At 42.2% G+C, this 27,218-nt stretch overlaps 3 protein-coding genes across 3 annotated transcripts; all 3 read left to right on the plus strand.

The window, feature by feature from the left end:
• The first annotated feature begins 412 nt into the window (after positions 1 to 412).
• On the plus strand, positions 413 to 18,376 carry LOC124851083. Its single transcript, XM_035169544.2, has 13 exons — positions 413 to 551; positions 2,169 to 2,314; positions 3,474 to 3,657; positions 7,706 to 7,785; positions 8,608 to 9,014; positions 10,799 to 10,913; positions 11,433 to 11,611; positions 12,367 to 12,468; positions 14,565 to 14,602; positions 16,490 to 16,599; positions 17,008 to 17,186; positions 17,914 to 18,015; positions 18,206 to 18,376. Exons 2-13 carry the CDS (start codon positions 2,203 to 2,205, stop codon positions 18,257 to 18,259), a joined length of 1,662 nt encoding a protein of 553 aa, XP_035025435.2. The 5' UTR covers positions 413 to 551; positions 2,169 to 2,202; the 3' UTR covers positions 18,260 to 18,376.
• rbp1.1 (retinol binding protein 1, cellular, tandem duplicate 1) lies at positions 10,694 to 14,484 on the plus strand. The gene is made up of 4 exons (XM_035171299.2): positions 10,694 to 10,913; positions 11,433 to 11,611; positions 12,367 to 12,468; positions 13,931 to 14,484. Exons 1-4 carry the CDS (start codon positions 10,841 to 10,843, stop codon positions 13,979 to 13,981), a joined length of 405 nt encoding a protein of 134 aa, XP_035027190.1. The 5' UTR covers positions 10,694 to 10,840; the 3' UTR covers positions 13,982 to 14,484.
• Positions 18,377 to 19,752: 1,376 nt separating the features above from the next.
• Positions 19,753 to 26,523, plus strand: copb2 (COPI coat complex subunit beta 2). Its single transcript, XM_035171063.2, has 22 exons — positions 19,753 to 19,884; positions 20,330 to 20,467; positions 20,592 to 20,678; positions 20,932 to 21,058; positions 21,181 to 21,329; positions 21,441 to 21,587; positions 21,724 to 21,823; positions 21,936 to 22,078; positions 22,293 to 22,492; positions 22,620 to 22,730; positions 22,823 to 22,911; positions 22,998 to 23,104; positions 23,222 to 23,365; positions 23,559 to 23,689; positions 23,833 to 24,040; positions 24,205 to 24,315; positions 24,448 to 24,662; positions 24,770 to 24,908; positions 25,077 to 25,214; positions 25,312 to 25,383; positions 25,540 to 25,761; positions 26,056 to 26,523. The coding sequence occupies exons 1-22, from the start codon at positions 19,882 to 19,884 to the stop codon at positions 26,149 to 26,151; spliced, it is 2,877 nt and encodes a 958-aa protein (XP_035026954.1). The 5' UTR covers positions 19,753 to 19,881; the 3' UTR covers positions 26,152 to 26,523.
• The last annotated feature ends 695 nt before the right edge of the window (positions 26,524 to 27,218 follow it).

Here is a 27,218-nt window from a genome sequence, read left to right on the forward strand (position 1 = left end):
TGTAACTGTCCTCACTGGGAGGACTTGACTCTATTTCGTCTCTATCAAGTCTATGAAATGCCAAATTCCAAAGTCATTGGAAAAACCATTTGCTGTACGATCGTCTAGAAATCAGTTTCCGGCCGCAGTACAGACAGTCATTTAGTGTTCGACAAAGTTTCCGCCTTCCATCTGACAAGCAGCTAACAACAATGGAGCGAAAGGTTACCTGCAGCATGTAGTGTTTGATGCTGCATCGCTGTAAAGGTCAGATTCCTATGAAGGAAGATGGTGTCCTCACCCACACAAGAACACATTCAGCTAAAAACTCGCAGTAATATTATGACACAGTTCTTAAACTAGTGTGATGCATGGGAAGAATGTGGAGCCCCTCACTGATGGGGCTGTGCTGTGTATTCCAGCACCACGGAGAGCTCCGTCCGCTCAGACTCAGCCTCTGCCAGCAGGGGTCGCACTTCAGTCAGGGATTCTCTGCGGAACCATCGACAGGCAGCTCCTCAGATCCAGGGAACACAGAGAGTGTGACACACTGACCGACCCGTGTAGAGAAGGTAATGGAAGTAATCCTCATCGCTCCTGTGACACCTCGTGTTTGTACTGTGACGGGTTTAATGTGTTTAACAGCTTCAGCTCTACGTACATTCAAATGGGTTGATGTAGCATGTCTGAGCTAACCATAGTTAGCCGCTCGTTCAATGTCAAGGCTGAGTTTTTCAGTGTTGTTGGGAGGTTGTCCTCTGATTTACATTATACTGTGGCAACTATATAAACCACAGTAACAGTTTGTGTTTGATTTCTTTAAAAATGTGGGAAAGACAACGTGTGTGTCTGTTCGGTTGTACACAGTGGAGTGTGCACCTGATTAACACAACCCTGCACCAACACAACATCCAGGATATGTTATGTACTAAAAGATCAAAATCAGACCAAACAACATGCAACCAAGCAAATTCAGATCAACAAGAATTGCAAATACATTTATAGGCCACATTCATGTAACAATATATGTAGTGTCAGCTATCGTGCAATGTTTTGATTCTCAAATAATTCTGATGTTTAATGTTTTATTTCTTTCTGTATTTTCTATTTATTCTCTGGTTATATATATATAAATATGCTTTTATTTTTGTATTGTAAGCCTGTTCAGCACCTTCAAATGCGTTTGTTTTAAATGTGCTATATTCTTGTAACCTTTGACTTGACTTGTAGAGGTTAGACGGGAAGGTAATGCAATAAAAATGTGTTAATAGGGAAAATGTAAAGCTGGAGGACTCTTACAAAGCTGACAAGCATCATACAGGGTACAGAAAGTTAACCAAGAATCAGCCCCAACCAAAATGACATGTTTCAAGTTATGGTAAACTGTATTTATATTGTGCTTTTCCAGTCGCATTCACCCATTCATGCACATATTCATTCAGCGCTACTATATGCTTTTTTATTTTGTCACAAACCGTTCATACACTGTCTGAGCAGCACAGCCGTCAGATGCAATTAGAGGTTCAGTATCTTCCCCGAGGTCACTTCGGAATGCAGACTGAAGTTGTTGGGGATCGAACCACAACCTTTTGGTTATTTGATAACCCTCTCTACCTCCTGAGCCACAGCCGCCTCCGTAATAAATATAGATACTTGGCTGGATACCTGCTAGATTGACTGTTTGAATAAACAGGCTCTTCACTTAAAGTTTACCATCTGCTGAACAGTGGCCGGTGTTTATTTCCCCCTCGGCTCCTTAATTACACCAATGTAGACGTTAAAACAAAATGCCAGTACAGCCGGTCCCCTCCTCCGGTGTCTGACTCGGGTAAATTACTTCCACTTTTTTTTCTAAGTACATTGGGTGTCCTGATGATAAATGGTCAGAGAATGGGAGCAGCTTGGGTTTGTCTTCCACAGACGCCGCCTACTCTAATTCTGTCCTCATGGGATAAAAACTCCCACCAAATGACAAATTAGTTTTTAAGGTTAATGCAACTCAGGCTAAGCTCTTCAAAAAGCTACATCATGATTATTAGAAGTGCAGAATGACTTATCACGACCTGTGGAACATTCTAGCGGACGACCCAATCTCTAGTTGTTTGATTCCTTCAGCTCCGTCACCTTTGTGTCCCATCGTCCGTCTCCCACACAATGTTTATAACTCTTTCCTTCTGCTTTCCTCCAAGGTTCTTTGGCCATGGTGTGAGGGGATTAACCAACATGGCTAACCGGCGTGTTCCACTAGTCCTGTTAGCCTGCGGCTCCTTTAATCCCATCACTAACCAGCACATGAGGCTGTTTGAGCTGGCCAGGGACCATATGCACAGCACAGGTCAGATCTGATCATCCCAGACACTGTGAAATAAGGACTAGAGCTGCATGTCAACCAGAAGTTGATATCCTACAGAACATTGCTGTGCTGGCTGTTTGTTTGTTTCATCTTACTTCCTGGATAACCCTCGGGGTCAGAGCGGTCCCTGTAAAACCTCTCATATGTGTGTCTCAGGAATTTTCAGAAAGCAATAAAGGAGAGTGAATATTGGATTTTGTTTGTGAGAAAGACAAAACCCGATAAAGGCTAAACATTGCTTTATTTCTCCTTAATGTGAAAGTTGGGTATTTGCTAATATGAAAACTTTATAAGATGGTAACAGGGCTTTGTTTTATGCTTGTTTTAGAGTTGTTCAACCCCCCCCCCACCGTGGCCAAAATATTCTTAAATCCAGCCTTAAATATATCATTCAAGTTATATTATATTATAATTATTGTTCCAAAAAAGCATCAAATCAAAGGAAACTTTTGTTTCATTGATTGTTGACAAACCCACACACAATGATAACCATGTGCAAACTCTCTGATGCTCTCTTCATGCATGAATAAAAAGATCAGTCCCATGCTGCACCCGTGTCAGCAGACCCAGTCCCCTATTGTAAACCTTTCAACATGAATATTTTAGAAGCAGCTCTGAATGCATGCACTGGCCTGATCACATGGTCGTAACGACATCATTGTTAGAGTTACGCTGGTCCTGAGTCAGCTCTCTCTCTCAGTCTAAGATGCTTTATGAATCTGTGCAGTGTTTCTGTGGGCAGGGACATAAATAATGCTCTTACAGGTTCCCTTTGACCCTAAACCTAAAGGACATCAGCTGACTGGTGTGAGGGTAACAATCAGAATGAGTGTAAGCTGCATACAGGAGCTGCTGTTATTCTTTTGCTGAGTGATGCAAACACATGAAGTGTTTTTTAACACAAAAATAAGCACAAGTTCAGACTTTCAGACCTTATAGAGTAGCCAATTAAATTGATTATGTGTATCTTCATTTCATTTAAAAAAGATCAAGCCTTTGTCCTCAAATGTGAGATCTGACAAAACGCTCATACTTTTAACATCACTAACTTATAGAGACGACTTGATCTGCTGATTTACATTCCATTTCTGTATCTGCTGTCCTGACCCAGAAAAACTGTATTAATCATCTCTCCCCTCAGGCCAGTACCAGGTGGTGGGTGGCATCGTGTCTCCAGTGAGCGACAGCTATGGAAAGCAAGGCCTGGTACTGGCTAAGCACCGCATTGCGATGGCGAAGCTGGCGCTGCAGAGCTCCAACTGGGTCACGGTTGATGAATGGGAGAGCCAGCAGCCAGACTGGACGGAGACGGTGGTAACTATGAGGTATAAAACAAGTTTACTGCGACATCGCAGTTGAAACTGCTTCATTTAACAAGGGAAGGTTTCCAGGGGGTCGAAGTCAGAGGACAAGAGTTTCTCGGGTAATGCCAGCCTTTGATTATTCTATCTAAAGTTGCTTCTAATAACAGCAGTCAGTAAATTCAGTCAGTTTATTTCCATTCACTGTTCAATTCAGAGCGCTTCAGTGGTTAATCACTTTAGAAAAATGTCCTTTGTGTTGACTACAGACCGAATTCCATTACTTTGGCTGAACAGATATTATGAGATTATATTAAAGGGGACATAGCATGCAAATTCCACTTTGTTAGTGCTTCTACAGGTTAATGTGGGTATCTGGCATGTCTACCAACCCCAAAACTCTGGGGAAAAAACACTCGCGCGTTTTGTTATAGTTCCTCTAAGTCAGAAACGTCATGCTTGAGCGACTCGATTGCGCTTCCTGGGTTTTACATGGTCTTGCGTCCTGTCCCGTCGCCGGGTTTACACCGGAGGCAGCGAGGCTGCGAGGCAGCGCAGCGCCGTTCCCAAGCACGCAGCCGGGCTGTTCACACGGGACGAGCATTTCTCCGCTGGTCAGCCCGCGATTCACTCACATGTGGCATTTGTCTGGATCGTTGGGACTGGGAGGCTGCAGCAGCTGCTCGGGAGCGACCGCTCGCTCTCCCGTGCGTGAGCTGGAATTTGTGTCAGCGCCACACAGCCAGCAGTGTGGAAGACTTCCGCAGTGTTCAGCGCTACTGTAACCCCCGAACCCCGACATTCAACGGGTACAACAAGCGGAGAAAGCAGAATCGCGGGCTGACCTTATATATACACAGTCTATGGGGCTGACCAGCGCGGAGAAATGCTCGTCCCGTGTGAACAGCCAGGCGGCTGCGCGCTTGAGCGGCGCTGCTCCACTGCCGCGGTCTTCCACACTGCCAGCTGTGTGGAAGTCTTCCGCAGTGTTCAGCTCTACTGTACGCGGGTACAGTAGTTACGCCGAGTTACAGTAGTTACGCCGAGTTACAGTAGTTACGCCGGGTTACAGTAGTTACGCCGGGTACACCGGACGCGAAGCGCTGCTGAGGCAGCGCAGCGCCGTTCTCCAGCACGCAGCCGCCTGGCTGTTCACACGGGACGAGCATTTCTCCGCTGGTCAGCCCCATAGACTGTATATATAAGGTCAGCCCGCGATTCTGCTTTCTCCGCTTGTTGTTGTACCCGTTGAATGTCGGGGTTCGGGGGTAAATGATGGTCTTCATAGCCCCCCACCTCTCTTTCTCTCTCTGTCTGTCTGCTTGTGTGCTTGTAGTGGATGGGCAGAGGGGGACATTTAATTATGTGATTGGGAAAATTAAAACTCCAGGACAACAGAAGGGGAATACAAAGTATGGGATGCATATTTGATAATTTATATCATATAAAATATGTAATTTATATCGTTTAAAATCATGGGGAGAGGGGGAGGGGAGCTGGCTCATTAGCATTTAAAGGAACAGGCACTCAAAACAGGTCACTCTGTGGAGGGCTGTTTTATACAGGGTAAAAAGGGTGCTGTTTTATATGATCCTTGTGGTATTTTGACCAAAGTATGTTACAGACATTTCATTAAGACCCCAAGGAACCATATCAACTTGTGGTAAAATGGGCATGCTATGTCCCCTTTAAGTGTAAGTACCAGCACTCTCATACTCTAATCTCTTTTTTCTGAATCAACCTATATGGACCCTGATTACTCCAATTAAAGTAACAGTGTACTAGACGAAGGGATGAAACAGTTCCTGGTATCATGGTGTGTTTTGGTAGAGTTCAATAAGTGCCACCATTTCAAGTTCGAAAGCTCTCAGGCGCAGCAAGTGACGTGGATTTGTTATGTGTAGTAAAAACATGCTGGAGGGAGCGCTAGGCAGTGACAGCAGGAGAGCTGCTAGAGCTCTGCTAGCATCCACTGCTGCGGAAATTGTGTGTGTTGAGCAAACATGTATATTTGGTCCTGACGCTGACATGTTGGTGGTCGACGTCTGCACTTAACATAACAACTTGTTAACCTGTCTCCTTCGCAAAGAAACTCAACTGTGAATGACTTAAATGCAGTTGAGAGTCTCACACTGAGCTGAAATGAAACATTCAGCATTATCATGAAATTCTGAAATGACTTACAAATTAGCTGATATAATACCAAGACTTTTGCGAATTGGATTTACTGACTTAAGGTTGTGTTCATTTAAACCTGCATTACGAGAAGTGTTCAAACTAAAGCCTTCTTCCTTTAATGTTAATGTTGCACATTTGACATGATGTTGGCTATATTATTGTCACTAATAATGAATATGTTATTAAAATGCAATACTTGAATTTACTTAGGTTTGTGCATCAGTTCTTTTTGAACACTTTCAGGATATTTGAACAATGCTGCGATAATACCGATAACCATTCAAACTTTGGTGTCTATAATCTTGATGTGGAATTTTCACACCGTTTCACCTCTAGCTACCTACTAAGGTTTATATTGAGTTGAATTACTGTATCAAAAGCCCTTTTCTTTAATGGCATGTCGAGTCATTGAAGGGTTTTTAACGCACTAGAGGATAAACCTATTTCACGACAGGGTCAAGGACATTCGACTCCACCACCAGCATGTTACTCACTCCCTGCTTTATGTTTCCATTAGCTTTTACTGTCTCCTGTTAGACCTTCTTTGGGACACAAGACAAATATTTCCTCCTTTCTGACACGTCCTAGTTTAACCGTAGCACCGGCAGAGTTCTCAGGGACGTACTCTCCTTCTCTGCCCCTCTGTCAGCCCTTCTTAAAGCCAGCTTCAGCCGAATATGTGACGAGAGTGTCGCCCGATATTCGAGCCTAAATTATAGGTGGTAGTCTCTTGAGGAACGCCAGACGAGACTGGAGCTGTGGCAGGTCTGGGTTTTCACGGGGTGAAATCAGAGGCGCGGGCTGTTAAATTCATGGGACAAGTGGGACTGGTGCAGTTGTAAGGAAAAAAAGAAAAGCTGCCTGCGATATGAATATGGGTGAAGAGAGTCAGACAGAGCTGCTGCATTCGTAATGAGAAGATGTGAATAAGGAAAGTCTGGGTGTTGTCCCACTTTGTATTACAGAGGCAGAAATATGCTATTTGTGTAACTGGGCCTTGTGTAACTGTCGCCCGAGGGAATGAATCAGCATCTAATGATAAAAATGGAAATTTAGTAAGTTGCATTTGCTTATAGGTGCATATTTGGGCTAATTTTAGAAGTTTTTCTCACTTTTCCCTGTTTCCTGCTTCTTACAAATCCCCTTATTAGTGACCCCCCGCCCGCACTTATTCCTCCATAAGCTGGGTTTTCGCAACACAGGTGCAGATCAAGGCATAAGGGGCCTGTTGTCCGAGGCCACGTCACACGTCATCTCTCCCGAACACACAAGCGCAAATGTGTGATGACCTCTTTAAGAAGCTTTACTTGAAAACAGTGAAGTTTTTCATTCATCTTTTTGAAAGGTTCCTCTGTCACTCTGTCTTTCTCATACACTTGAGTTTTCATAAAGCTTTATTGGCAGAATTATACTGGAAAAGTCATGTTTAAACAAACGCATAAACAGAGAAAGTGAAATAATAATTGAATACACATTAAAGTAATAATAAGCTGCACATGGATGTAAATTACAACTCTGCATGTTGGAAAAAACAAAGACAGAGGATTCTGTGTATTACCCATAGACTGCATCTAAAAATGGACAACGCGTCTCCACTTCCTCCCACTATCCAGAAATGACATGAAAATATCCTAGATCTTAACACTGCCATTTTGCGCATTTGAAGCGAGTAAATGTCTGCACACTAGTGATGCACAGTTAGTTTGGTCCATGTCCTATCCACTAACATGGAGGAGGCGGGTTTAAGACAGATACCGCAGCCAGCCACCAGGTGGCGATCGAGACGCTTTGGCTTCATTTTCTGGTAACTGTCATGTCATCCATCTCTATTTACAGTCTATGTCATTACCATACCAAATTCTCTCTCATACCTTTTCTGTTGGTTTATGTGCAGGTATCATTATGTACGTATTCTGAAGGAGTATGAGGGAAGAGCAGGAAAGCACAATAACAGTAACACCACTACACTCGCAGGTGAGAACTGCTCGTTTGAAACATGGCATTAGTTCAGTAAAAGTATTAAAACACTGAAAACTTGAAAGCTTATTTCCAGCACAGTACTTCATCACATCTTTAACATTCCCTGTAACAGAGGACTGTTAATCCCACATAATGTGCCTGTGCAGTGTGCTTCTGAACAATAGTGTTTAAAGAGTATTAGTGATACTTTTTAAGTGTGTGTTTGTGTGTGTGTGTTTGCTGCACTTAATACAAATAATATCATGTACAGGAAAAGCCCTGAAAGCTCATCAGAGAGAAAGCAGATAAAATATGTATTTTGTTCGTGATGACGATGATTATTTGCTATTGTGTTCGTCTTTTAGTATAGTTTACGGAGAGTTAAGTAAACATAAGTTCACACAGTTCACTTTGAGTTTTTGTGATTAACTTTAGCCTCCAGCAAGTTGTGTAATTTTTCGACATATTAGTTTTAGTCATGTTGTACTTTTTCTTTGTCTGGTCCAAACCAACCCCTCCTGGTTTTCAGCTTTGCTCCTCATATCAGTGCTTGTTTTGGAGACACTTTATTGGTTTCCAGTTTTTTTACCTGATTGTGGAGAAACGACTTTTGGCCCCAAAATCGTTTCCCTCCTCTACAGATTCTGCGTAATCACATACAGAATAGACATAGCGATTACAAAAACCTTAGACCTTAATCTTTTTATTATCATAGATGTTATGTTTTATATTCAGAATAAATAGAATCATATCAGGTAGTAGCTCTAGCCTTTTCACTTAATGCCTCACAACTTCCATACATGTAGCCTGTATTGTTTGAGTTGTCTTCCTCCTCAGGACCCCAGCTGAAGCTCCTCTGTGGAGCCGATTTCCTCGACACCTTCAAGATCCCCGGCTTGTGGCAGGACGAGGACGTGGCGGAGGTGGTCGGGCGTTTCGGCCTCGTCTCTGTCAGCCGTGGCGGGCTGCAGCCCGAGCAGACTGTGCACGAGTCGGACATGCTCTCCCGCCACCAGCAAAACGTTTTCCTGGTGAGGGAGTGGATGAGGAATGAGACGAGCGCCACAGAGGTGCGGCGGGCTCTGAGGCGGGGTCAGAGCGTGAAGTACCTGATCCCAGACTCAGTGGTAGAATATATTCACCAGCACAAGCTTTACACAGAGGACAGCGAGAGGAGGAATAAGGGCACGGTGCTGAGGCCACTCACCAAGCACGCACAAGAGCCAGTGAACAGTCTGGATGACTGAGAGACGGACCCATGCGTCATGGCTGAGCATGAGAGTCCTCGAAGAGTGGATTTACTCACAGATCAGTGCTTCACTTCAGGGACTGGAAGCTCTCTTTGTTTCCACTGGACTGCACAGTGGAAGAGGTTTGCAAATGTCTGCACAAAAAAACATCATGTTTGGTCTAAATTTGTTTTCCAGGCATCACTTGTGTTCGTGCACAGTCCTGTGACGTCTGCTGATTCACTCTCATGAAGTGTCATGAATCCTTGTTCCATTGTGTAAAAGAACATTTGTCTGCTCACAGTTTTCTATCTTTTGTAGTTTTTCACATCGCACATCATTGCAGTTCATTAAACCGATATAAACTCATCTATGTGAAGTATTTCTTGTCTGACTGGTGTTTTTTTATTATTAATCATATCTATTTAAAGGTATAAAATCTTTAGCCAGGCAGTAAAAATATAAAAAGATCATAAAGCCCCTTAACAACCCAACCCAAATATCACTTATGAAAGTTTTTGAAATATCTAAATCACACAGGTTTGGTTTTGTTAATTGTTCATTCTTAGGTTTTTATACAAATACAACATGCCAGACTTTTTCAGGCATAGAACAATTAAGTCTTTACATTTACATAGATCACTGGTGTTTACAAAGACCACTAAGCTTTATCAAAGTAGACACAAAGCAAGATCTAATCATATAGATTATATATAGTTTATTGAAAACCTCCTCACTCGTCCAGTCCACAAAACTAAAATCCTTGTTCTGTTGGAATTTCTCAATCCTCTATGTGCTCAGGAAGTTGTTGACTATAAGATAGTTTGTTTTGCTGTGGTTCATAGTTTTAAATCACCATGCTACCAGCCACCATGTTAACATTTCAGTTGTTGCCCCATTCAGAATTTCTTCTCATTTGAGGATTTTTCATTCATTGTGTATCCGTGCAGTTTTTCCCATTATCGTCCACACACTGTGTGTCTGCAGGCCTGTAGTTTCTTTCTTCCACCACAGGATTTAAAGTAATCCTGACAGTTGCTCAGCTACAGGAGGTGATATCTCACTGAGGCCAATGGCTGAAAGCAGCACTGTGCCACTGATACACACTGGCATCCTTTGAAAGAAGTGTGTGTGTGTCTTTGTGTTGTAGTCACTAAAGGATTTAGACAGTGGTTTGGCTGCAGCGGGCCCAAAAGAGAGATTATCAAATTAATTGAGTTATTTAGGCGAGACAAAAGATGTGACAGGCCTTTTGTGCTCAATTTAATTGTTGCAGTTGGATCATTTTAAGCTCAGGTGATTCCGCTTTTGTGCCGTGCATTTCATCCACAACGTGCGCTCCATTCAGCCGAAGCACAGGACGATCAATGTTTAAATTGATTTTTGTGTGATTTGATTCCATTAGACTGATTGTTGATGGCTCAGTAATCTTAACACAATTGAAACAGGCCTCATCTTATACAACAGAGGGCAAATCTACCACACGTGGAATTACACACACAAACACACACACACACACACACACAAGTGCGCCTGGGTCAATTAATAAAGGAAGTGTGTTCATCCTAATCCCACCCAGGCGGAGTAAGCACTCTCCCAACATAAAGCACACAAGTGTACTCTACATTATGTATGCATGCCCCATGTTCCTGTTATACATGCAGAGGAAGCGTGTTAGGGATTGTGGGGTTATGTGGTGCCGGTGGTGGGAGGTGTGAGGAACAGGTTAATCGGATTAAAGTGAATTTGGTTCAAATTGAGGCTTTTGACAGCAGCGTTCTGCATTCCATCACAAACAGTCGACCACAGCAGACCTCCTCGCCCGCAGAAACACAGCCAACATGCCTTTTGATCTGAATGGATATTGGAAAATGATTTCCAATGATAACTTCGAGGAGTACCTGAAGGCTCTCGGTGAGTTTGTTGAAACTTTTGTGGAAGTAGGTGAAAGGCCGTCCTGTTGGTTGTAGAGGAACCTGCCTCCCCTCATCCTCTGGGATAGAATATTAATATCAGAACAGACTCAAATTTAAATGTCGGTCAGCAGGTATTTAGTATATTAGGTATATAAATATATATATAAGTTTTCCAACAATCCTGCAGTGTTCATAAGGAGAATAAGATTTGAGTATATGAGATAAGTTTTTTTTCTCTCAAATCTCATATTATTACCAGAATAAAGGAAATGCAAATTTGCTCTGATATGTAATGTCCTCCAGTTACTTTTATGGAGAAACTATAATTATTAACAGCTAATAGATAATGTTCTTTTTAACGGAAGTGTTCTACTTTAGCTAGATTGCAAAATATAATATCCTCTCACTCTCACTTTTCAAAACTAATCATCTTATTCCTGAAGTTGTATAACTGCACTGAAATACCCTGCTGCTCACCTCCCTCCTCCTGTTTCTTATTCCTTTTCCACTTCCACAGATGTGAATGTCGCCATCAGGAAAATCGCAACCTTGCTGAAGCCTGACAAGGAAATCAGCCAGGACGGTGACCACATCGTCATCAAGACCCTCAGCACCTTCAAAAACTACAACATGGACTTCCACGTGGGCAAAGAGTTTGAGGAGGATCTGTCTGGAGTGGATGACAGGAAATGCATGGTGAGTGTGCTCCAAGGGGCACTCAATACATTTTAATGAAGGTACACACGGTGCATTTGGGCAAAGCTGCTCAGCCACCACTTTGACATCACAAGTTAACTCACACTGCTGCAGGTGTGGCGACCTGTGGCTCTGACACATGTGGTGCAAACCCTGCAGATGGATACACTGACTCTTCTCGGTGGCACATGGCTGGACTGTAATGAGCCGCACACAACTTTTCCACCTGCATTTTTAAAACTTCGCAAACTCCTCAGACGCTTGTCAGCGGATTGACGTAATGGAGAGCGATGTCAGACACTGCAGGGGAAGAAGTGGAAGAGGCCGAGAAATAAGTCAAGATTCACTCTTATTTGATCAGAGTCAGTGAATACTGAACGGGCGTAAAGATTATCTGAGGTCCCCCTTGAAAAACCTTTTTTTTATTCTGATAGGCTGATTATAGACAAGCTATAAGCTGTTAGGCTGGGTGCCAAAGAGAGAGAGGGGTCACGTGTGTGTGTGTGTGTGTGTGTGTGTGTGTGTGTGTGTGTGTGTGTGTGTGTGTGTGTGTGTGTGTGTGTGTGTGTGTGTGTGTGCGCGCGTGTGCGTGTGTGTGTGTGTTTGTGTGCGTGCATGCGTGTGTGGAGGAGGGGACTGGGCCTCTCGCTCTGCATATAACATATGTTTAAACCATGAATCTTCACTGTCAAGTTTAAATAAATCCCCCACTGACGCACCTCGTGTCTCACCCTGACCTTTGACCCCCCCCCCAGACCACCATCACTTGGGATGGAGACAAGCTGGTCTGTGTGCAGAAGGGGGAGATCGAGGGAAGAGGCTGGAGCCACTGGGTGGAAGGAGATGAGCTTCATTTGGTGAGAAAACATCGGTTCCTTCCATGAATATTAATGTTTGCAGTTTGGTCACTTAAATTCAAATCTAAAATGCCTCTCAGCGCTGTATGTGCGGTGCATATTTTTTTTCTGTGTGACTCCAGTATGAATTTGCCCACCAGCTCCAGCAACATTATACTGTGTGAGGTGCATAAACACAGGAGATGAAGATTATCAAGGTTACAAGTGTGCGGCTCATTTACTGCCATATAAATCACATTTCTGCGTAGGAAATCACATCTGAGGATATTGTTTCAAGGGAAAAAATATAGTTTCACACATTCTCAACTCAAACTTTTCCCTCCTGGTCAAACAAAAAGATTGATGCTGAATAATATAAGATTAAAATGTCTTGTTTCTTCATGAGCTCCAGTGATCCAGCATGCGCCAACACCAACTTCTGTCGTATTATTATCTTGACTCTGCAAAACTAATTTCTGTTAGAATTGAGTAGCATTTTTTTCCCAAACAACTCCTCTGTGAAATTATTCATAGTGTGGCCCCAGTGTGGCCGCGTAATGAAAAGCATTTGCATCTGAAAAGAATTTAATGTAATGACTGGTGCATTACCATTTTCATTAGCTCTGCATTATCAGATTTACCTCTGTATGATTACTGCTATCAAGGCTAAGAAAAAAAATTACCAGCCAAATTATTTGGTTAAAGTGGTGCCAACTAATGTTTTCAATCAGCTGCCATGAAATTAGTTGTTAGTGAAAAGTTCCCAAGAGCTGGAGGAGGGTTTGAATGTGGAGCAACAGTGACCTCTGGTGGCAGAAATGACATTACCGGGTGGAAGCGTGACAGTTTCGATTAGATCATTGTCACTGTCAAGGGAAACCATGAATTAGTGATATTTCTTGTAAATCTACTGTAACTTTGTGGTTTTTAACTGCTTCTTTTCACTGTGAAACACATGTCATCATCTCTGTCAAAATGTAGATACAGATAAGGGCAAATACCTCAAAAGTCCCCTTTTATTTGGATCTGCACCAAATTACACATGCGTAAATATCAGTTCATTGGACATGGCTGATTTATTCACCAAGATCCAAGAATTATTCTCTGAGAAATCAATGATAATGTTGAAAAACGCAAGATGCAGGAGGGAACATTCCTGTATGATCCGGAACTGCACCAAAGTGTGATGGGTTCCTCCTTAGGTCATGTCCCACCCCTCCACAACCAACTAGCAAACAAGGAAAAACACTAACACAGATGGAGGAAATAATTAAAAACAATGTCTTAATGTCTGTGACAAATCCTGTATTAACATGAACCCATCCTTATCCCAGCCTATAATTACTTTTAGTATGTTAACTTTAAATCAAAAGCAGTTTCCAGGTTGGCAGGAAAAGAGGACATCTTGATTGGTCAAAACTTTAAGTGATTCATCCAATTTTTCCATTTCTTACCTATTTTTTATCTCCTTTGTTTTCTACAGGAGCTGAGAGCCGGGGGAGTTGTTAGCAAGCAGGTGTTCAAGAAGACCTAAGCTGCCTCCGACAAACACACCAGACACGTCCCAGGCCTCGAACACACACCCCCAACTTCCATTTGGGCCATTTCAGCATCTCTCCATAGATCCATCTACCCATGTCATGTGTATTAGTTTGCTGTAAATGCTATTTCTGCTGGAGACAGAGTTAGATCCCATCAAAGCTGTTGCCTTACTCTGCAATAGCCAGTTTCTTATACAATGCATGTCAGTGTGTGTATCATGTAACATTATCTGTCCATATCGGTCTCAAGGTGGAGAGCAGTGAAATAACAGGTTAATAATAAGAGGGTTAATAATAAGAGGGTTGAACTCTTTTTAGTTGGACTGGAATACAATGATCTGAGTTTGGTTGAGGTTAAAGTTTCTTGGTGACTGAAGCTTAGTCTCTGCAGAATGGATATCAGATCCGATGTGTGTGTATATATCCCTCCATGATCTTGTAGGACTGTGCAATTGATAGTATAAATTAATCAATCAATAAATTATTCAGTTCTCAACAATGTTATTAGTCTTTTTTCTGAGTATATTTTCTGAGGTGTTATTTGGTGTTGAAGTGTTTTTCACTGTTTCCTCACAGCAAAAGAGGTTCTTGGTTCGAATCCTGTTTCGTTCCAGGTTGTGCTTTTCTTGAGTTTACATGTTCTCTTCGCAACCCTTAGAGGATAAGCAGTATCGATGATGGATGGATGGAATCAATTGTTTTGGTTGGCAGATCCACTTCCTGTTATACAACCACACAAACCGTTTAAATGAAATGTTCTTATTCACCTAAGTTTGGAGCTTGGAGCCTCTTCTATCCAAAAAGCCTTTTCCCGGATGTGGGTGAAGAATCCGAGGGCCTCAACTTGAAGATTTCAGAAGTGAGCTGAAGTGCAGCCTTCTGAGCTTCAGCCACACAACTGTGCTCTGAATCAGCTAATCTGTCAGCTCACTCTTGCCATTACCAACCGGGCAGTTTATATAAGCTGTCCAACTCATTCTTTACTTCTTCTGCTCCTGCTTCCTGCTGCTTCTTGTGCATTCACACCCCGCCGCCACCCGGGCCTCTATACCTGCAGGCTCTGTTTATTTATGGTTCCCAGGGGGGGGGGGCTTATTGATCTCTCCCCAGCTCTTGCTTTGGCTGGTTCAAAAGATTATGCTGTCAGGGAGGAGTCCAAACAAAGTCTGATGCCAGGAGAGTAAAAAAAAACTACATTTACATTTATTCTCAATAAAACATTTCTAATGGATTTTGTGGGTTTGGGTGAAGCAGGAGCCATTTTGTGTCCTGAAGTTCAAGTTGTTATCAATCACTGGACGATGGAAAGATGTGTGAAGCAGCAGCATTTGTAGATTCATGTGAATGTTTTCTGGATTCCATATGATCCAGAGTGCAAATGGTGGAGCCTTACCAGATTTAACCGGGTATAGCAGAATAAATAGCAGCCATGAGCAGTATTAAAAATGGGATTTGATATAATTAATTTGTTAAGAATTATTATTTAACTACTGAAACTAAAACGTGGATTTTTCAATAGGGGAGAAAGAGTATATATAGACAATCTAAAAATACAAATTCAAGTTTTATTTGTCATATACAAGTTAACACAGGGTCGGCAGTACAATGAAAGGTGTCGGACAAGAAGAAACCAGTCAGCTAAGCGGTGCAATAGTTAAATTGAAATAAAAGCAAGGTAGAAAGAGCCTACTATTAAAAAGTCAAATACAATACAATACAAAACTAAAACTATATACATTTAAAGGTGCAGTGCGACATTCGTTGCAAATGAAGTAACAACTTTAACTGTATGGAGTGTGTGTGAATAGTTATTTCACATTTTTCCAAATTAAGTGCAAATAGGTAGGAAAACAGATGCGCAGAGGGTTGTTAGTCATGTGTTGACTGCAAGTTTATGAACCTGATGACCTGATGGTAGAAACTGTTCTCAAACCAAATTTTATTAAATTATCGTTCAAAAACATATATTTTATTTGCCTGGGAGCTATCCTGGGTACAAACTTACTCAGATATTTATTTCAGATTTAAATATTTATTCAAATGTTGTCTGAAATTAATTTTGTCTTCACTGCAAGACTGAACTTTAATAACCCCCCACGCTCAAAGTTCAGCTCCTCTTGTTTAGCGGTTGAGTTTGCCTCAGAAAGTGATCAAATAGAGAGCGCTCACTGTTGGCAGACGTTACAACACAGCGTCTGTACATTGCACACGGACCACCACAGTTACATCTGCACGGGTACATGTGAGAGACAGAGCGCTGGTGGGCGCATGTGGGTCTGTGGGTGTGTGGGCACCCAGATATATGAGCCTAGTAACCTCCCCAATGTCCCAAAGAAAAATGGTGACTCCTACCCCCTCCCTCACCTAATAATAAATAATAACCCCCGCCAATCTTCTTCAAGCTATAAACTCACTTATCAATAGTCCTCTGACCTCCCCCGACTCTATCTTGCATAAAAGCAGGACAACATGCACCTTCCCTCTCTTTGCACTGTCTAAAGTCTATACACACACACAGCAGTGTCACCAGCTGCCACCATGCCAGCAGACTTCAATGGGAAATGGATACTGGAAACCAGTGAGAAATTTGAGGAGTATTTGAAAGCACTAAGTAAGAAACTTTTTTAATTGTAACAGGTTTCATTTGAGATTCTGTCGTCTGTGTTATGCGGTGACGGGAAGTTCCAGGGTGATGAGAGAGGTTGAACAAGCTGCACGAGTAACAAAGTCATCCAATTTCATGCTCTCTCAATCTTTCTGCAGTGTTTCTGTTCTCCTGTTCCAATCTACCCTGGAGTTAATGCACTTTCACTACAGATTCGTGTCGAGTTCAACTGTTGTATTATTCAACTATTCAACTATTTCATCATGGACATAAACCAAGAAAAAGTGTCCTCTACTTAACACTGACCACAGACATCAGTGAAAAGCTCAGAATTGAATTCTTTCTCTGTTCCTTTATTCCATGCGGAGTGATGTGTCTGTTCTGAATAACCACGTCTCTCCCCTCTGACCCCAGACATCGACTTTGCCACAAGGAAAATCGCCATCTCCCTGTCTCAGACCAAAGTGGTCGCCCAGGACGGAGACAAGTTTGACTTCAAAACACTGAGCACCTTCAGGAATTATGAGCTGGCCTTCACTGTGGGGGTGGAGTTTGACGAGTGCACCAAGGGACTCGACAACAGGAACATCAAGGTGGGCAGACCTTGCATGTCAGGAGACCTTGACGTGTCAGGAGACCTTGACGTGTCAAGAGACGGTGATAGTGTATCTATTATTCAGAATTCGCACCCTTGTTGTTTATGTGTTAACAACAGCAGTGCTATCTAAGTGTGTCCAGGGGCGATGTTTCTGTGGCGTATGTGTGACATCCGAGATAAAAACCGTCAATGTGTAATGATAAATGAACAGTGATTAACAAGGAGGTGAGGTGACACTGGATCTTTACACTAAAGTTTTGGCATCCACGCACTCATACATCTATGTGCAGCACTTTCTCTATTACACTTCACTCACACACTTGCCGTGAGGGACAATTTGGGGTACAGTGTCTTGCCCAAGGACACTACGACACCTAAGGCTCGAACCACCAACCTTCTGGTTTGCTGACGACCCGCTCTAGCTCCTGAGTCACCCATTGCTGGGTAAAGAAATGGATTAATGACATTGGAGGTAGTGGGGAAAATGTAAGCGCTGTGTTTTTACATTCCTTAAAAAATTCAATTCAATGTATGACATTGTTATTCACTGAAGGTGTAAATTCAACTACTACAGACCTGTGAGACTCCACACTGACACGTTTAGTATATTGTGAGTGGATCAACGTAACCAGTGACGTGGAGTCAGGCGGTTTTAGTCACAGGTGTACTTATGAACATGTTAAATCAAAAACCCATTCATACAGATTCATGTTGTCTTGTAGTGTCTGGTAAACTGGGACGGTGACAAGCTGGTGTGCAGCCAGAAAGGAGAGAAAGCAAATCGAGGCTGGAAGCACTGGATAGAGGGAGACAAACTTTACCTGGTGGGTTGACAGTGTCGGTCCTGGTAATTACAACCAGAACATGGAATTGATAAAGAACAATAATAATTTATTGGATTACTAGTGTGTGTTGTACAGCAGAATATGATTTTTTAACACTTTCAATGCAATTTATTCTACGAATCCCTCTGCTGCATCCCATTAACAGATTCATTCCCCTCTCTGCTGACAGGAGCTGACGTGTGAAGATGTACTTTGCCTTCAGGTGTTCAAGAGAAAAGAATAAAATATGTGCAAATATCTGTTTTTGTTTGGATTTGCTTGGTTAACTATGTCTTTGCTTGCTCCTCAGTGACATGTTTCCCACATTTGAACAAAATGAATAAAGGCAGTTTTTAGACAACATGCTGTGTTGTGTGTGAATGGGGGGGGGAAACACCTGTTACTACTGTGAATCCACTTTAACTTCAGGTGTTCACCATCAGGAAAAGCAAAGGGACTTTTTGACTAGTGTATCCAGGCACAACAAGGCTGCAAGGAAGTCAAAGATCACACCACTATATTTGAAATCACTTGTAATTTACATGGTTTACCCTTCTTCTTCATGAGAGGATCATATTCGCCATCTGCTGGACAAAAAATGGTACTATCCTGGAAGTGAGGTGAGTTGTGTTGAGCTCTGATTTAAAAAAAAAACAAAAAACAATGACACCAATGGATCTTAACCTTGAAAATGAAACATCTGGCCTGATACTACATGTTAGTTGAAAATAGACCAGACTCAATAGCGAATGAAGTTATGTGTTATGTCTGCAAAAGTTGACATGATTGATGACGCTACTCCTCCTACATTGTCACTAATAAACAAACTGAAGGATTTAAAATAGAACAATCCTATGTTGATATATAACATGTGCTTAATATTAAGTGCAAAGTGATAGTTTGTCTTTTCTTAATTTCATGAAGATGTGGGAAACACTGAAGTGATACTGTGTGTTTGGAAAACTGACTGCACTCCTGAATGTGTACAACGTAAGGAATGAGAGATGTTGTATTCAAACCAGTTCTGCTTTGATGCTGTCATCTTCATGATGGGGGTCCGCAGTCTACTCTGTGCAGTTGTTTTGTGTCCCTGTTGTTGTTATATTTCTTCTAATTTTGCATCTTTTGGTGTCTTTATTTTACAATGATAATAATAGTATAATAAATGTGATTTATACAGGACCTTTATAACATTAAATGCAGCTCAAAATGCTTTACAATAAAATCAAAGAAATGAAATAAGATAGATCAGTAAGAACATGTTGGCAATAAAATAAAGACTTTGGATAAAACCATAAAACTAGCAAAAGGTATAAAAAGAAATAAGAAATAAAGACAATTGTGTTTAAAAAAAAGAAGAGGTAGCTTGTCTGATGTGTGGTGGGAGTTTGTTCCAAACCTTTGATGCACAGCAACATTAAGCTGCTTTCCCAGTTTGGGTTTGTTGTTGCGTCAAGTTTCTCTGTGTGTATCTTTGTGTTTGTGCATCTCTCTGGACTTGCAGTCAGCAGCCATGTGTCTCTTTCAGGTGGAGCTGAGGGGGGGCCCTGACTCGTTGGGCCCCTGACTCTTTGGGCCCCTGACTCTATGGGCCCCTGACTCTATGGGCCCCTGAGCCTGACTCCAACAGGCCTGTTCCGTTGTCCATCAATGACAGACACAAACTGATCAGACTTTTGATTCGTCGATGCAGCAGCTCAAAGACAAACAGCAGCTTCATGTCACGTCACCACTTCCTCAGCGCAACTCACGCGAGATTACGTTTCAGGAAGTTCCACGTCAGTGTCCCTGTTCACTGAAATCGCAACATTAAGAGACCGACCGCTACATTTATCTGATTTTATAGCGACAACGCGGGGATAAAATATGGTAGGACACCTTTAAAATCACTTCATATCTTCTATTGTTTCCGTAAGAGTCTTATGAGTCTCCTGGTTTATTCTAGAATGACTGTGAAACATTGTCAAATAATAATACACTGTCGTTAATAGCTTATCGGCTAGTTAGCTTGTGGCTAACGGCTATTAACATGTCTAAACTTTGCTGTTTGCAGACTTGAATTCCTGCCTTGACATTTGTTTTGAGTCCGCTGTCTAATGTTTCAATTGTACGAGTTACAATTATGGAATTGTTAGAGAGATTAAATGTATCCGGCCCTTTAATCGCTCGCTAGCAGCTACCATTGCTTTATTCCCTTGTCTTTACGTGGACGTCAGGGTGTTTTTATTCCAGCAAATCATCAAATACTTAGCTACACTTTTGCCGAGAATACGAACAATGTACGAAGAGACACTGACGTCCTCCGTGTTTTCAGCCTCTGAGGCTGGACATTAAGCGGCGGCTGACAGCCAGGTCAGACCGGGTGAAGAGTGTGGACCTCCACCCCACTGAGCCATGGATGCTGGCCAGCCTCTACAACGGCAGCGTCTGTGTGTGGAACCACGAAACACAGGTATGATCACCAGTCACTGGCCCTCTTATTCTGGGTAATATGGGGAGAATGATGTTTAAAAGTCATTGATTGAATATCTGACTATACAGTCAGAGATGAAGTCTGACATTTTTTCCCCCACCAGACTCTCGTGAAGACTTTCGAAGTGTGTGACCTTCCTGTCAGAGCTTCTAAGTTTGTGGCAAGGAAGAACTGGGTCATCACAGGAGCGGTGAGTTATGTCCATGAATCTGTGGGTTCATGACAGTAGTCTACTTGAATAAACTGAGAGAGTACGATTTTGAACTTGTTTGATTTGTTGTGGTAGTAAAATATTGAGCTATGGTTTCCCATCACATCGTTTATGCTTCAACTTGACATCTGATCAAGTTTCTTTTTTAAATCTTTTGTATATTTTTGTGTTTATCAAGATAATTTACATTTCATTTTCAGTTGGTATTGAATTTGTTTTCTTCCTCACACAGGATGACATGCAGATCCGTGTGTTCAACTACAACACCTTGGAGCGGGTCCACATGTTTGAGGCCCACTCTGACTACATCCGTTGCATCGCTGTCCATCCGACCCAGCCATACATCCTTACCAGCAGTGGTAAGCTGGTGAATTTGTGATGACATAATTGGTGGCGCACTGCACTTTCCTCTTTTACCTTGTTTGTCAAATGTACATAGAGTTAATCACTAATGCATGAATGCCTTTCTGTGTTTGCACAGATGACATGTTGATCAAGCTGTGGGACTGGGAGAAGAAGTGGTCCTGCAGTCAGGTGTTTGAGGGTCACACTCACTATGTCATGCAGATTGTTATTAACCCCAAGGATAATAATCAGTTTGCCAGTGCCTCCCTGGACAGGACGATTAAGGTAGCAACCACTTGCTGTTGTTAATTTTAATGTACAGTGCTGCAACTTCTTCAGAAACAGTCTCTGAAACACATTCAGTGATTCTCTGTCATGTCCACTGGATTATTTCAGGTGTGGCAGCTTGGTTCTTCATCTCCCAATTTCACTTTGGAGGGCCATGAGAAAGGAGTCAATTGTATTGATTACTACAGTGGAGGAGACAAGCCCTACCTCATCTCAGGGGCTGATGATCGCCAAGTCAAGATCTGGGACTACCAGGTTAGAAAACTTTATGATTCCCCCCTAGTGTTTTTTATTTACTTCTTTCTCTGGAAAGGTCAGTAGCCTACAGAACACTGATCATAGAGCCCTAGCATTGTGCCCTCATATTAAAGTCTTCCTCTGTGTGTGGTAGAACAAGACCTGTGTTCAAACTCTGGAGGGCCACGCCCAGAACGTCTCCTGTGTCAGCTTCCACCCAGAGCTGCCCATCATCATCACTGGATCAGAGGATGGTGAGGAGGAATTCCACTTGTTCTTACTCTGCACACAAACATCACCCCAATTCATCTCTTTCTTGATCTTACTGATATTTGCTGTATGTAACGTTACCTCTTCACTCTGTAGGTACGGTGCGTATCTGGCACTCGAGCACTTACCGTCTGGAGAGTACACTGAACTACGGCATGGAGAGAGTGTGGTGTGTAAGTGGCCTCAGGGGCTCCAACAATGTGGCGCTGGGCTACGACGAAGGCAGCATCATTATTAAGGTGAGCAGAGGAAGGAGTCATTTTTAAGAAGCCCGTTGGATTTTCAATTATTAAACGCACTATGAGAAGTGTGTAATCAAAATAAAGGAGCTCTACTTAAACTTTTTACATTCAAAATCCTAAATATGGAGGAAAAATACATTTAGGTTTTGTACACAATTCAACTATATATAGTATAATCAAATACATACAATGTTATTCTTCTGCTTTGCAGGTGGGTCGTGAGGAACCAGCCATGTCTATGGACACAAATGGCAAAATCATCTGGGCCAAACACAGTGAAATACAGCAGGCAAATCTGAAGGCCATGGGTGATGCCGAAATCAAGGATGGAGAAAGGCTGCCACTAGCTGTCAAAGACATGGGCAGTTGTGAGATTTACCCTCAAACCATCCAGCATAACCCTAATGGAAGGTACACAGACACAGAAACATACAGACACAAGCCTCCAAATGTTTGTCCTCGGCAGCCAGATAAACGATGGATATACAATAAGATTTCTATCAGAGGTCACTCATTTATCAACTTTTGTGTAAACCAGGTTCGTTGTGGTTTGCGGAGATGGAGAGTACATCATTTACACTGCCATGGCTTTGAGGAACAAGAGCTTCGGTTCAGCTCAGGAGTTTGCCTGGGCTCATGACTCCTCTGAGTAAGTACGCAGTTTGAAAAGAGATACCTACCTGCTCTTTATCTTTGTGCCAGAGAGTTGAGAGCTAACTGCAACATCTTTTTTAATTACAGGTATGCCATCAGAGAAAGCAACAGTGTCGTCAAACTCTTCAAAAATTTCAAGGACAAAAAATCTTTTAAGCCTGACTTTGGAGCGGAAGGTAATGAGAACACTGATGAGTGGTGGGATTGGGGTTTTGGAAGTCGACGGTTTTCCTCACCAGATGTGTTCATGTGTTTACTTCAGGGATCTATGGAGGCTTCTTGCTTGGGGTGAGGTCAGTGAATGGCCTGGCGTTTTACGACTGGGAGAACACGGAGCTGGTCCGCCGCATTGAGATCCAGCCTAAACACGTAAGATAGGCTTACCAAATGATAAATGTCCATCATTGTTTTTCTTTACTGGCTTTTTTACTTTGTCTGATTCACATCTTCTCTACTAACCTTTCGTCTTTTTCATAATTCATTCAGATCTTCTGGTCAGACTCTGGGGAGCTGGTTTGCATTGCTACAGAGGAGTCCTTCTTCATCCTGCGTTATTTGGCTGATAAAGTAGCTTCCTCTCATGAGAACAATGAAGGCGTGACTGAGGATGGTATTGAAGATGCCTTTGAGGTGGGTGTTTGGATGTGTGCACATCCCTTATTAGGAGTATGTTTCTGTATTTGTGTGCTAAAATATTCAGTTATCCAGCATAGTCAGTTAGGTGCTATTTATTTAGAAAGATGGAATGTTTTCTTCACTTTACTTTCCATACTTACCTTTTTAATTGATTTTTAATCTTTTTGTCCCTGTTGTCTCTTTCCAGGTCCAGGGAGAGATCCAGGAGATTGTGAAGACTGGTCTCTGGGTCGGAGACTGCTTCATCTACACCAGCTCTGTGAACAGACTAAACTACTATGTTGGAGGAGAGATTGTCACAATTGCTCATCTGGACAGGTAATTAAACAGAGAGATTTATCTTGAATTTGAATTTAAGCTCTTGATTGTTTCTCGCAAAGCCTGAAAAAAATCCTGCTATCTTCTAAATGTCATCTTGATTGCTGTGTATCTATTAAACCTGCTGCCCTCTCTCCCTGCAGAACCATGTACTTACTGGGTTACATACCCAAAGATGATCGTCTGTACCTCGGAGACAAGGAGCTCAATATTGTCAGTTACTCCCTGCTGGTCTCCGTCCTGGAGTACCAGACTGCTGTAATGAGGAGGGACTTTGGGATGGCTGACAAGGTGTTGCCCACAATTCCAAAAGAGCAGCGGACCAGGGTGGCCCATTTCCTGGAGAAACAGGTTAGGAAAACAGTAGCGCTTTTCTTTGTCATTGAATTTTTCTATAAGTTTAATTCAGCAAAGATGCAGTATTTTTTGTAATCAACTCAGCAAAAAGATTGAATATTTTTTATATTTGATCTGATAATACATTATGATAATGACTATAATCTGTGTCTTTGCAGGGTTTCAAGCAGCAGGCACTGGCTGTGTCCACAGACCCAGAGCACAGGTTTGAGCTGGCCTTGCAGCTGGGAGAGTTGAAGATTGCTTATCAGCTGGCTGTGGAGGCGGAGGTAAGAGCATACTAGCTGGGTTTTTTCAAATCACATGTTTCATCATTTAGAAACATTGCCATACAATTCACAAAAGCTCTCAAAGATTTTCTGTGTTACACACATTTCTCATATTTGTCCTTTCTTCTGCAGTCGGAGCAGAAATGGAAGCAGCTAGCAGAGCTTGCTATCAGCAAGTGTCAATTCAGCCTGGCCCAGGAATGTCTGCACCACGCCCAGGATTACGGTGGCCTGCTCCTCCTTGCCACAGCCTCTGGTAACGCCACAATGGTTGGCAAGCTGGCTGAGGGGGCAGAGAGGGACGGGAAAAACAATGTGGCCTTCATGACCTACTTCTTGCAGGGGAAGTGAGTATAGAATGTGGGAGACTTAAAGGTGGTGACACTAGCGAACAAAATTAGGGAAAGGGATCAGTCATGATGACTGTTAACTTTTCTCTATCTTCTTTTCTCAGACTGGATCAGTGTTTGGAGCTTCTGATCAGGACCAACCGACTACCTGAGGCTGCCTTCCTGGCTCGCACCTACCTGCCCAGCCAGGTGTCCCGTGTGGTGAAATTGTGGAGGGAGAACCTGGCGAAGGTCAACCAGAAGGTCAGTCCTGTTGTTGCAGTCATAGTTTACCAGAAACAATATTGCTGCAGCAAGAGTTGTTTCCTGAAGAAAAATCAAGGAAAACTATTTGCATCAGTGTAGATGCTGGAGAGTTATTTGTGCATATTATTCTTGACCATGACACATTGTACTAAATCTTCGTTGCAGGCGGCTGAATCCTTAGCAGACCCTACAGAGTATGAGAATCTGTTCCCCGGATTGAAAGAAGCCTTTGCAGCCGAGTATTATCTGAGAGAGACCTGCTTGGGCACCTCCAGGCCTGCAACGGACTATCCTCTTGTCACAGTGAGTTGTATGACTTAAAAAGTGACAAAAAGGTGTTGTGTTGTATGCAAACAATATTTCTATAGTTTGTCAATCGTCTCTTCCATATGTTTTTCAGCCCAATGAAGACAGGAACATTCTTGAGGAGGCTGTAGGATACGAGCCCAAAGGAACCTTCATTCCTACAAAGGTTTGTTGACTGTATTCAACATTTCTGTTGACTCGCATATCAGTTTCCGCCAGTGGCTTCTCACAAGCTTAACATGGTGTATAGGTCATATGGTGGAATAGAATTTATAGGAAGAAATTCATACATTCATTAGCTGCCTGATTCTGTCAAACACAGGATCCTGAGAAGAAGAAGAAGGAGGAGGAGAAAGAGGAGAAGAAGAAGGAGGATGAGGAGGAAGAGGAAGAGGAGAAATTATTATCCTCAATGGCAGAATTTTCTGTTGCTGCTGCAGCAGCAGCAGCAGCACCTGAGGCCGCTTTACAACCTGAACCTGCTGATCCCACAGCAGTGGAGGAACAGGAGGAGGAAATACCAGAATTTTCACTCAAAGATAAGGTTGGTTTTTATCTTTTCTTAAGACATTTGTCTGCTGGGTGCTCAGTGCCACTTGCTCACCTGTTTTTTTTAAGTTGTACTTTAAATTTTATTTTGGAGCTAAATGGTTATTACAATTGTGTAAAGGACCTGACATTTTTTTTTAATCTTATGTTTTTTCCCTTTATGTTGAAGTTAATGAATTGGTGGTTGTGGAGTGAAGTTATTCTTGAAGTTATATTTTCACATAAAATTTGATAATTGGGACACTTAAGATGGTAATAATTGTCCTTTTGTGCACCTTTTTCAACAAAGACTCTGGACGAGCTGGACGTGGACCTTGACAACATGGAGCTGGATGACATCGACACCACAGACGTTAACCTTGATGATGACTTCCTAGATGATTAAGACCGGCTACCACTCTGCTCCTCAGCACACTTGAGAGTTTATTTAAAAAAAGAAAGAGACCAAACCCCCTCTCCCCACTTTTTTGTATTTGTATGTAATATTATTATACTGAATTGACAGGATTTCAGTAGATGATGACAACAATGATGATGATGAAGATATCAGTCATATTTTATTCTCGGATGAAAAGTAGACAGATCCTAATGTCTATTTCTGGAACACCATTTTCTACCCCATTCATTGATTGTTCCAGACACTTTCACTGACTATTCATTGAGTGATATGTTATATTTACTCTTCGCCTTTGTGTTGTCTGTAATGACAAATCAAACTCCATTCAGTCCAATAAACTGCAGATTCTGTAAATATTGACATTTGACTTTGTAGTATTTCATACTTGGGGTTGAAAAAGAAGTGATGCTCCAGTTTCATATCAAGGTTTCACAATTATCTCCCGAAAACTTCAAAACATTCTACGTCAGAGGACAATAAATTGTAAATGTTTGAAAAATTGCCAGTTTCTGAATGTGAAGGATAACAGATACAGGTTACATCTATTCCACGCCACAAAATAATACAAGGCCAGCTGATGAAGCTGTGGACGACTGTGTCCTATTCAGGTCTGCCAGTGTCTTTCATAGTCATACATACACTAAATGCAACACAACCATTGTAATGGAATGTCTTGTGTTTGTCTTTGTGACAACACAGTCTTAATGTTCGAGGAGATGAGTGATGAGATATAAGTTAACACTGGACAATGTAAAAACCTGAAGGCTGTTTCATTCTATCTTTCTATCCATCTACTGTACCTATCTGAATGTCATGTCTTTGTAAAGCACTTTGGAAAACATTTGTTGTTGTTTTTTGAAACATTCTGGAACGTGACAATACAAGTCCTATGAGATGAACCTTTTTTCCACCTCCTGCACATGAAATGCTAAAGTGTGTTATGATAATGAGTGGGTGCAGATTTAAGGGGTGTTCAAGCATTACCCCAGATCATCCTAAAGGTTTTCCTTATCAAGAGCACTTATTTCCATTTTGATCTGTACACCATGGTGGTC

Source organism: Hippoglossus stenolepis, chromosome 11, assembly GCF_022539355.2.
Source record: "Hippoglossus stenolepis isolate QCI-W04-F060 chromosome 11, HSTE1.2, whole genome shotgun sequence".
In the NCBI taxonomy this organism is placed as follows: Eukaryota; Metazoa; Chordata; class Actinopteri; order Pleuronectiformes; family Pleuronectidae; genus Hippoglossus; species Hippoglossus stenolepis.

Bases quoted from the DNA above. Each gene is read 5' to 3' on its own strand.
- rbp1.1 (XM_035171299.2), top strand. From the start codon at position 10,841: ATGCCTTTTGATCTGAATGGATATTGGAAAATGATTTCCAATGATAAC. The intron at 10,914-11,432 runs GTGAGTTTGTTG...CCACTTCCACAG, and splicing joins GGAGTACCTGAAGGCTCTCG to ATGTGAATGTCGCCATCAGG. The intron at 12,469-13,930 runs GTGAGAAAACAT...TGTTTTCTACAG, and splicing joins AAGGAGATGAGCTTCATTTG to GAGCTGAGAGCCGGGGGAGT.
- LOC124851083 (XM_035169544.2), top strand. From the start codon at position 2,203: ATGGCTAACCGGCGTGTTCCACTAGTCCTGTTAGCCTGCGGCTCCTTT. The intron at 14,603-16,489 runs GTTGTGCTTTTC...CACTGTCTAAAG, and splicing joins CGAATCCTGTTTCGTTCCAG to TCTATACACACACACAGCAG. The intron at 16,600-17,007 runs GTAAGAAACTTT...CTCTGACCCCAG, and splicing joins GGAGTATTTGAAAGCACTAA to ACATCGACTTTGCCACAAGG.
- copb2 (XM_035171063.2), top strand. The intron at 22,493-22,619 runs GTACACAGACAC...TGTGTAAACCAG, and splicing joins CAGCATAACCCTAATGGAAG to GTTCGTTGTGGTTTGCGGAG. The intron at 22,731-22,822 runs GTAAGTACGCAG...TTTTAATTACAG, and splicing joins TGGGCTCATGACTCCTCTGA to GTATGCCATCAGAGAAAGCA.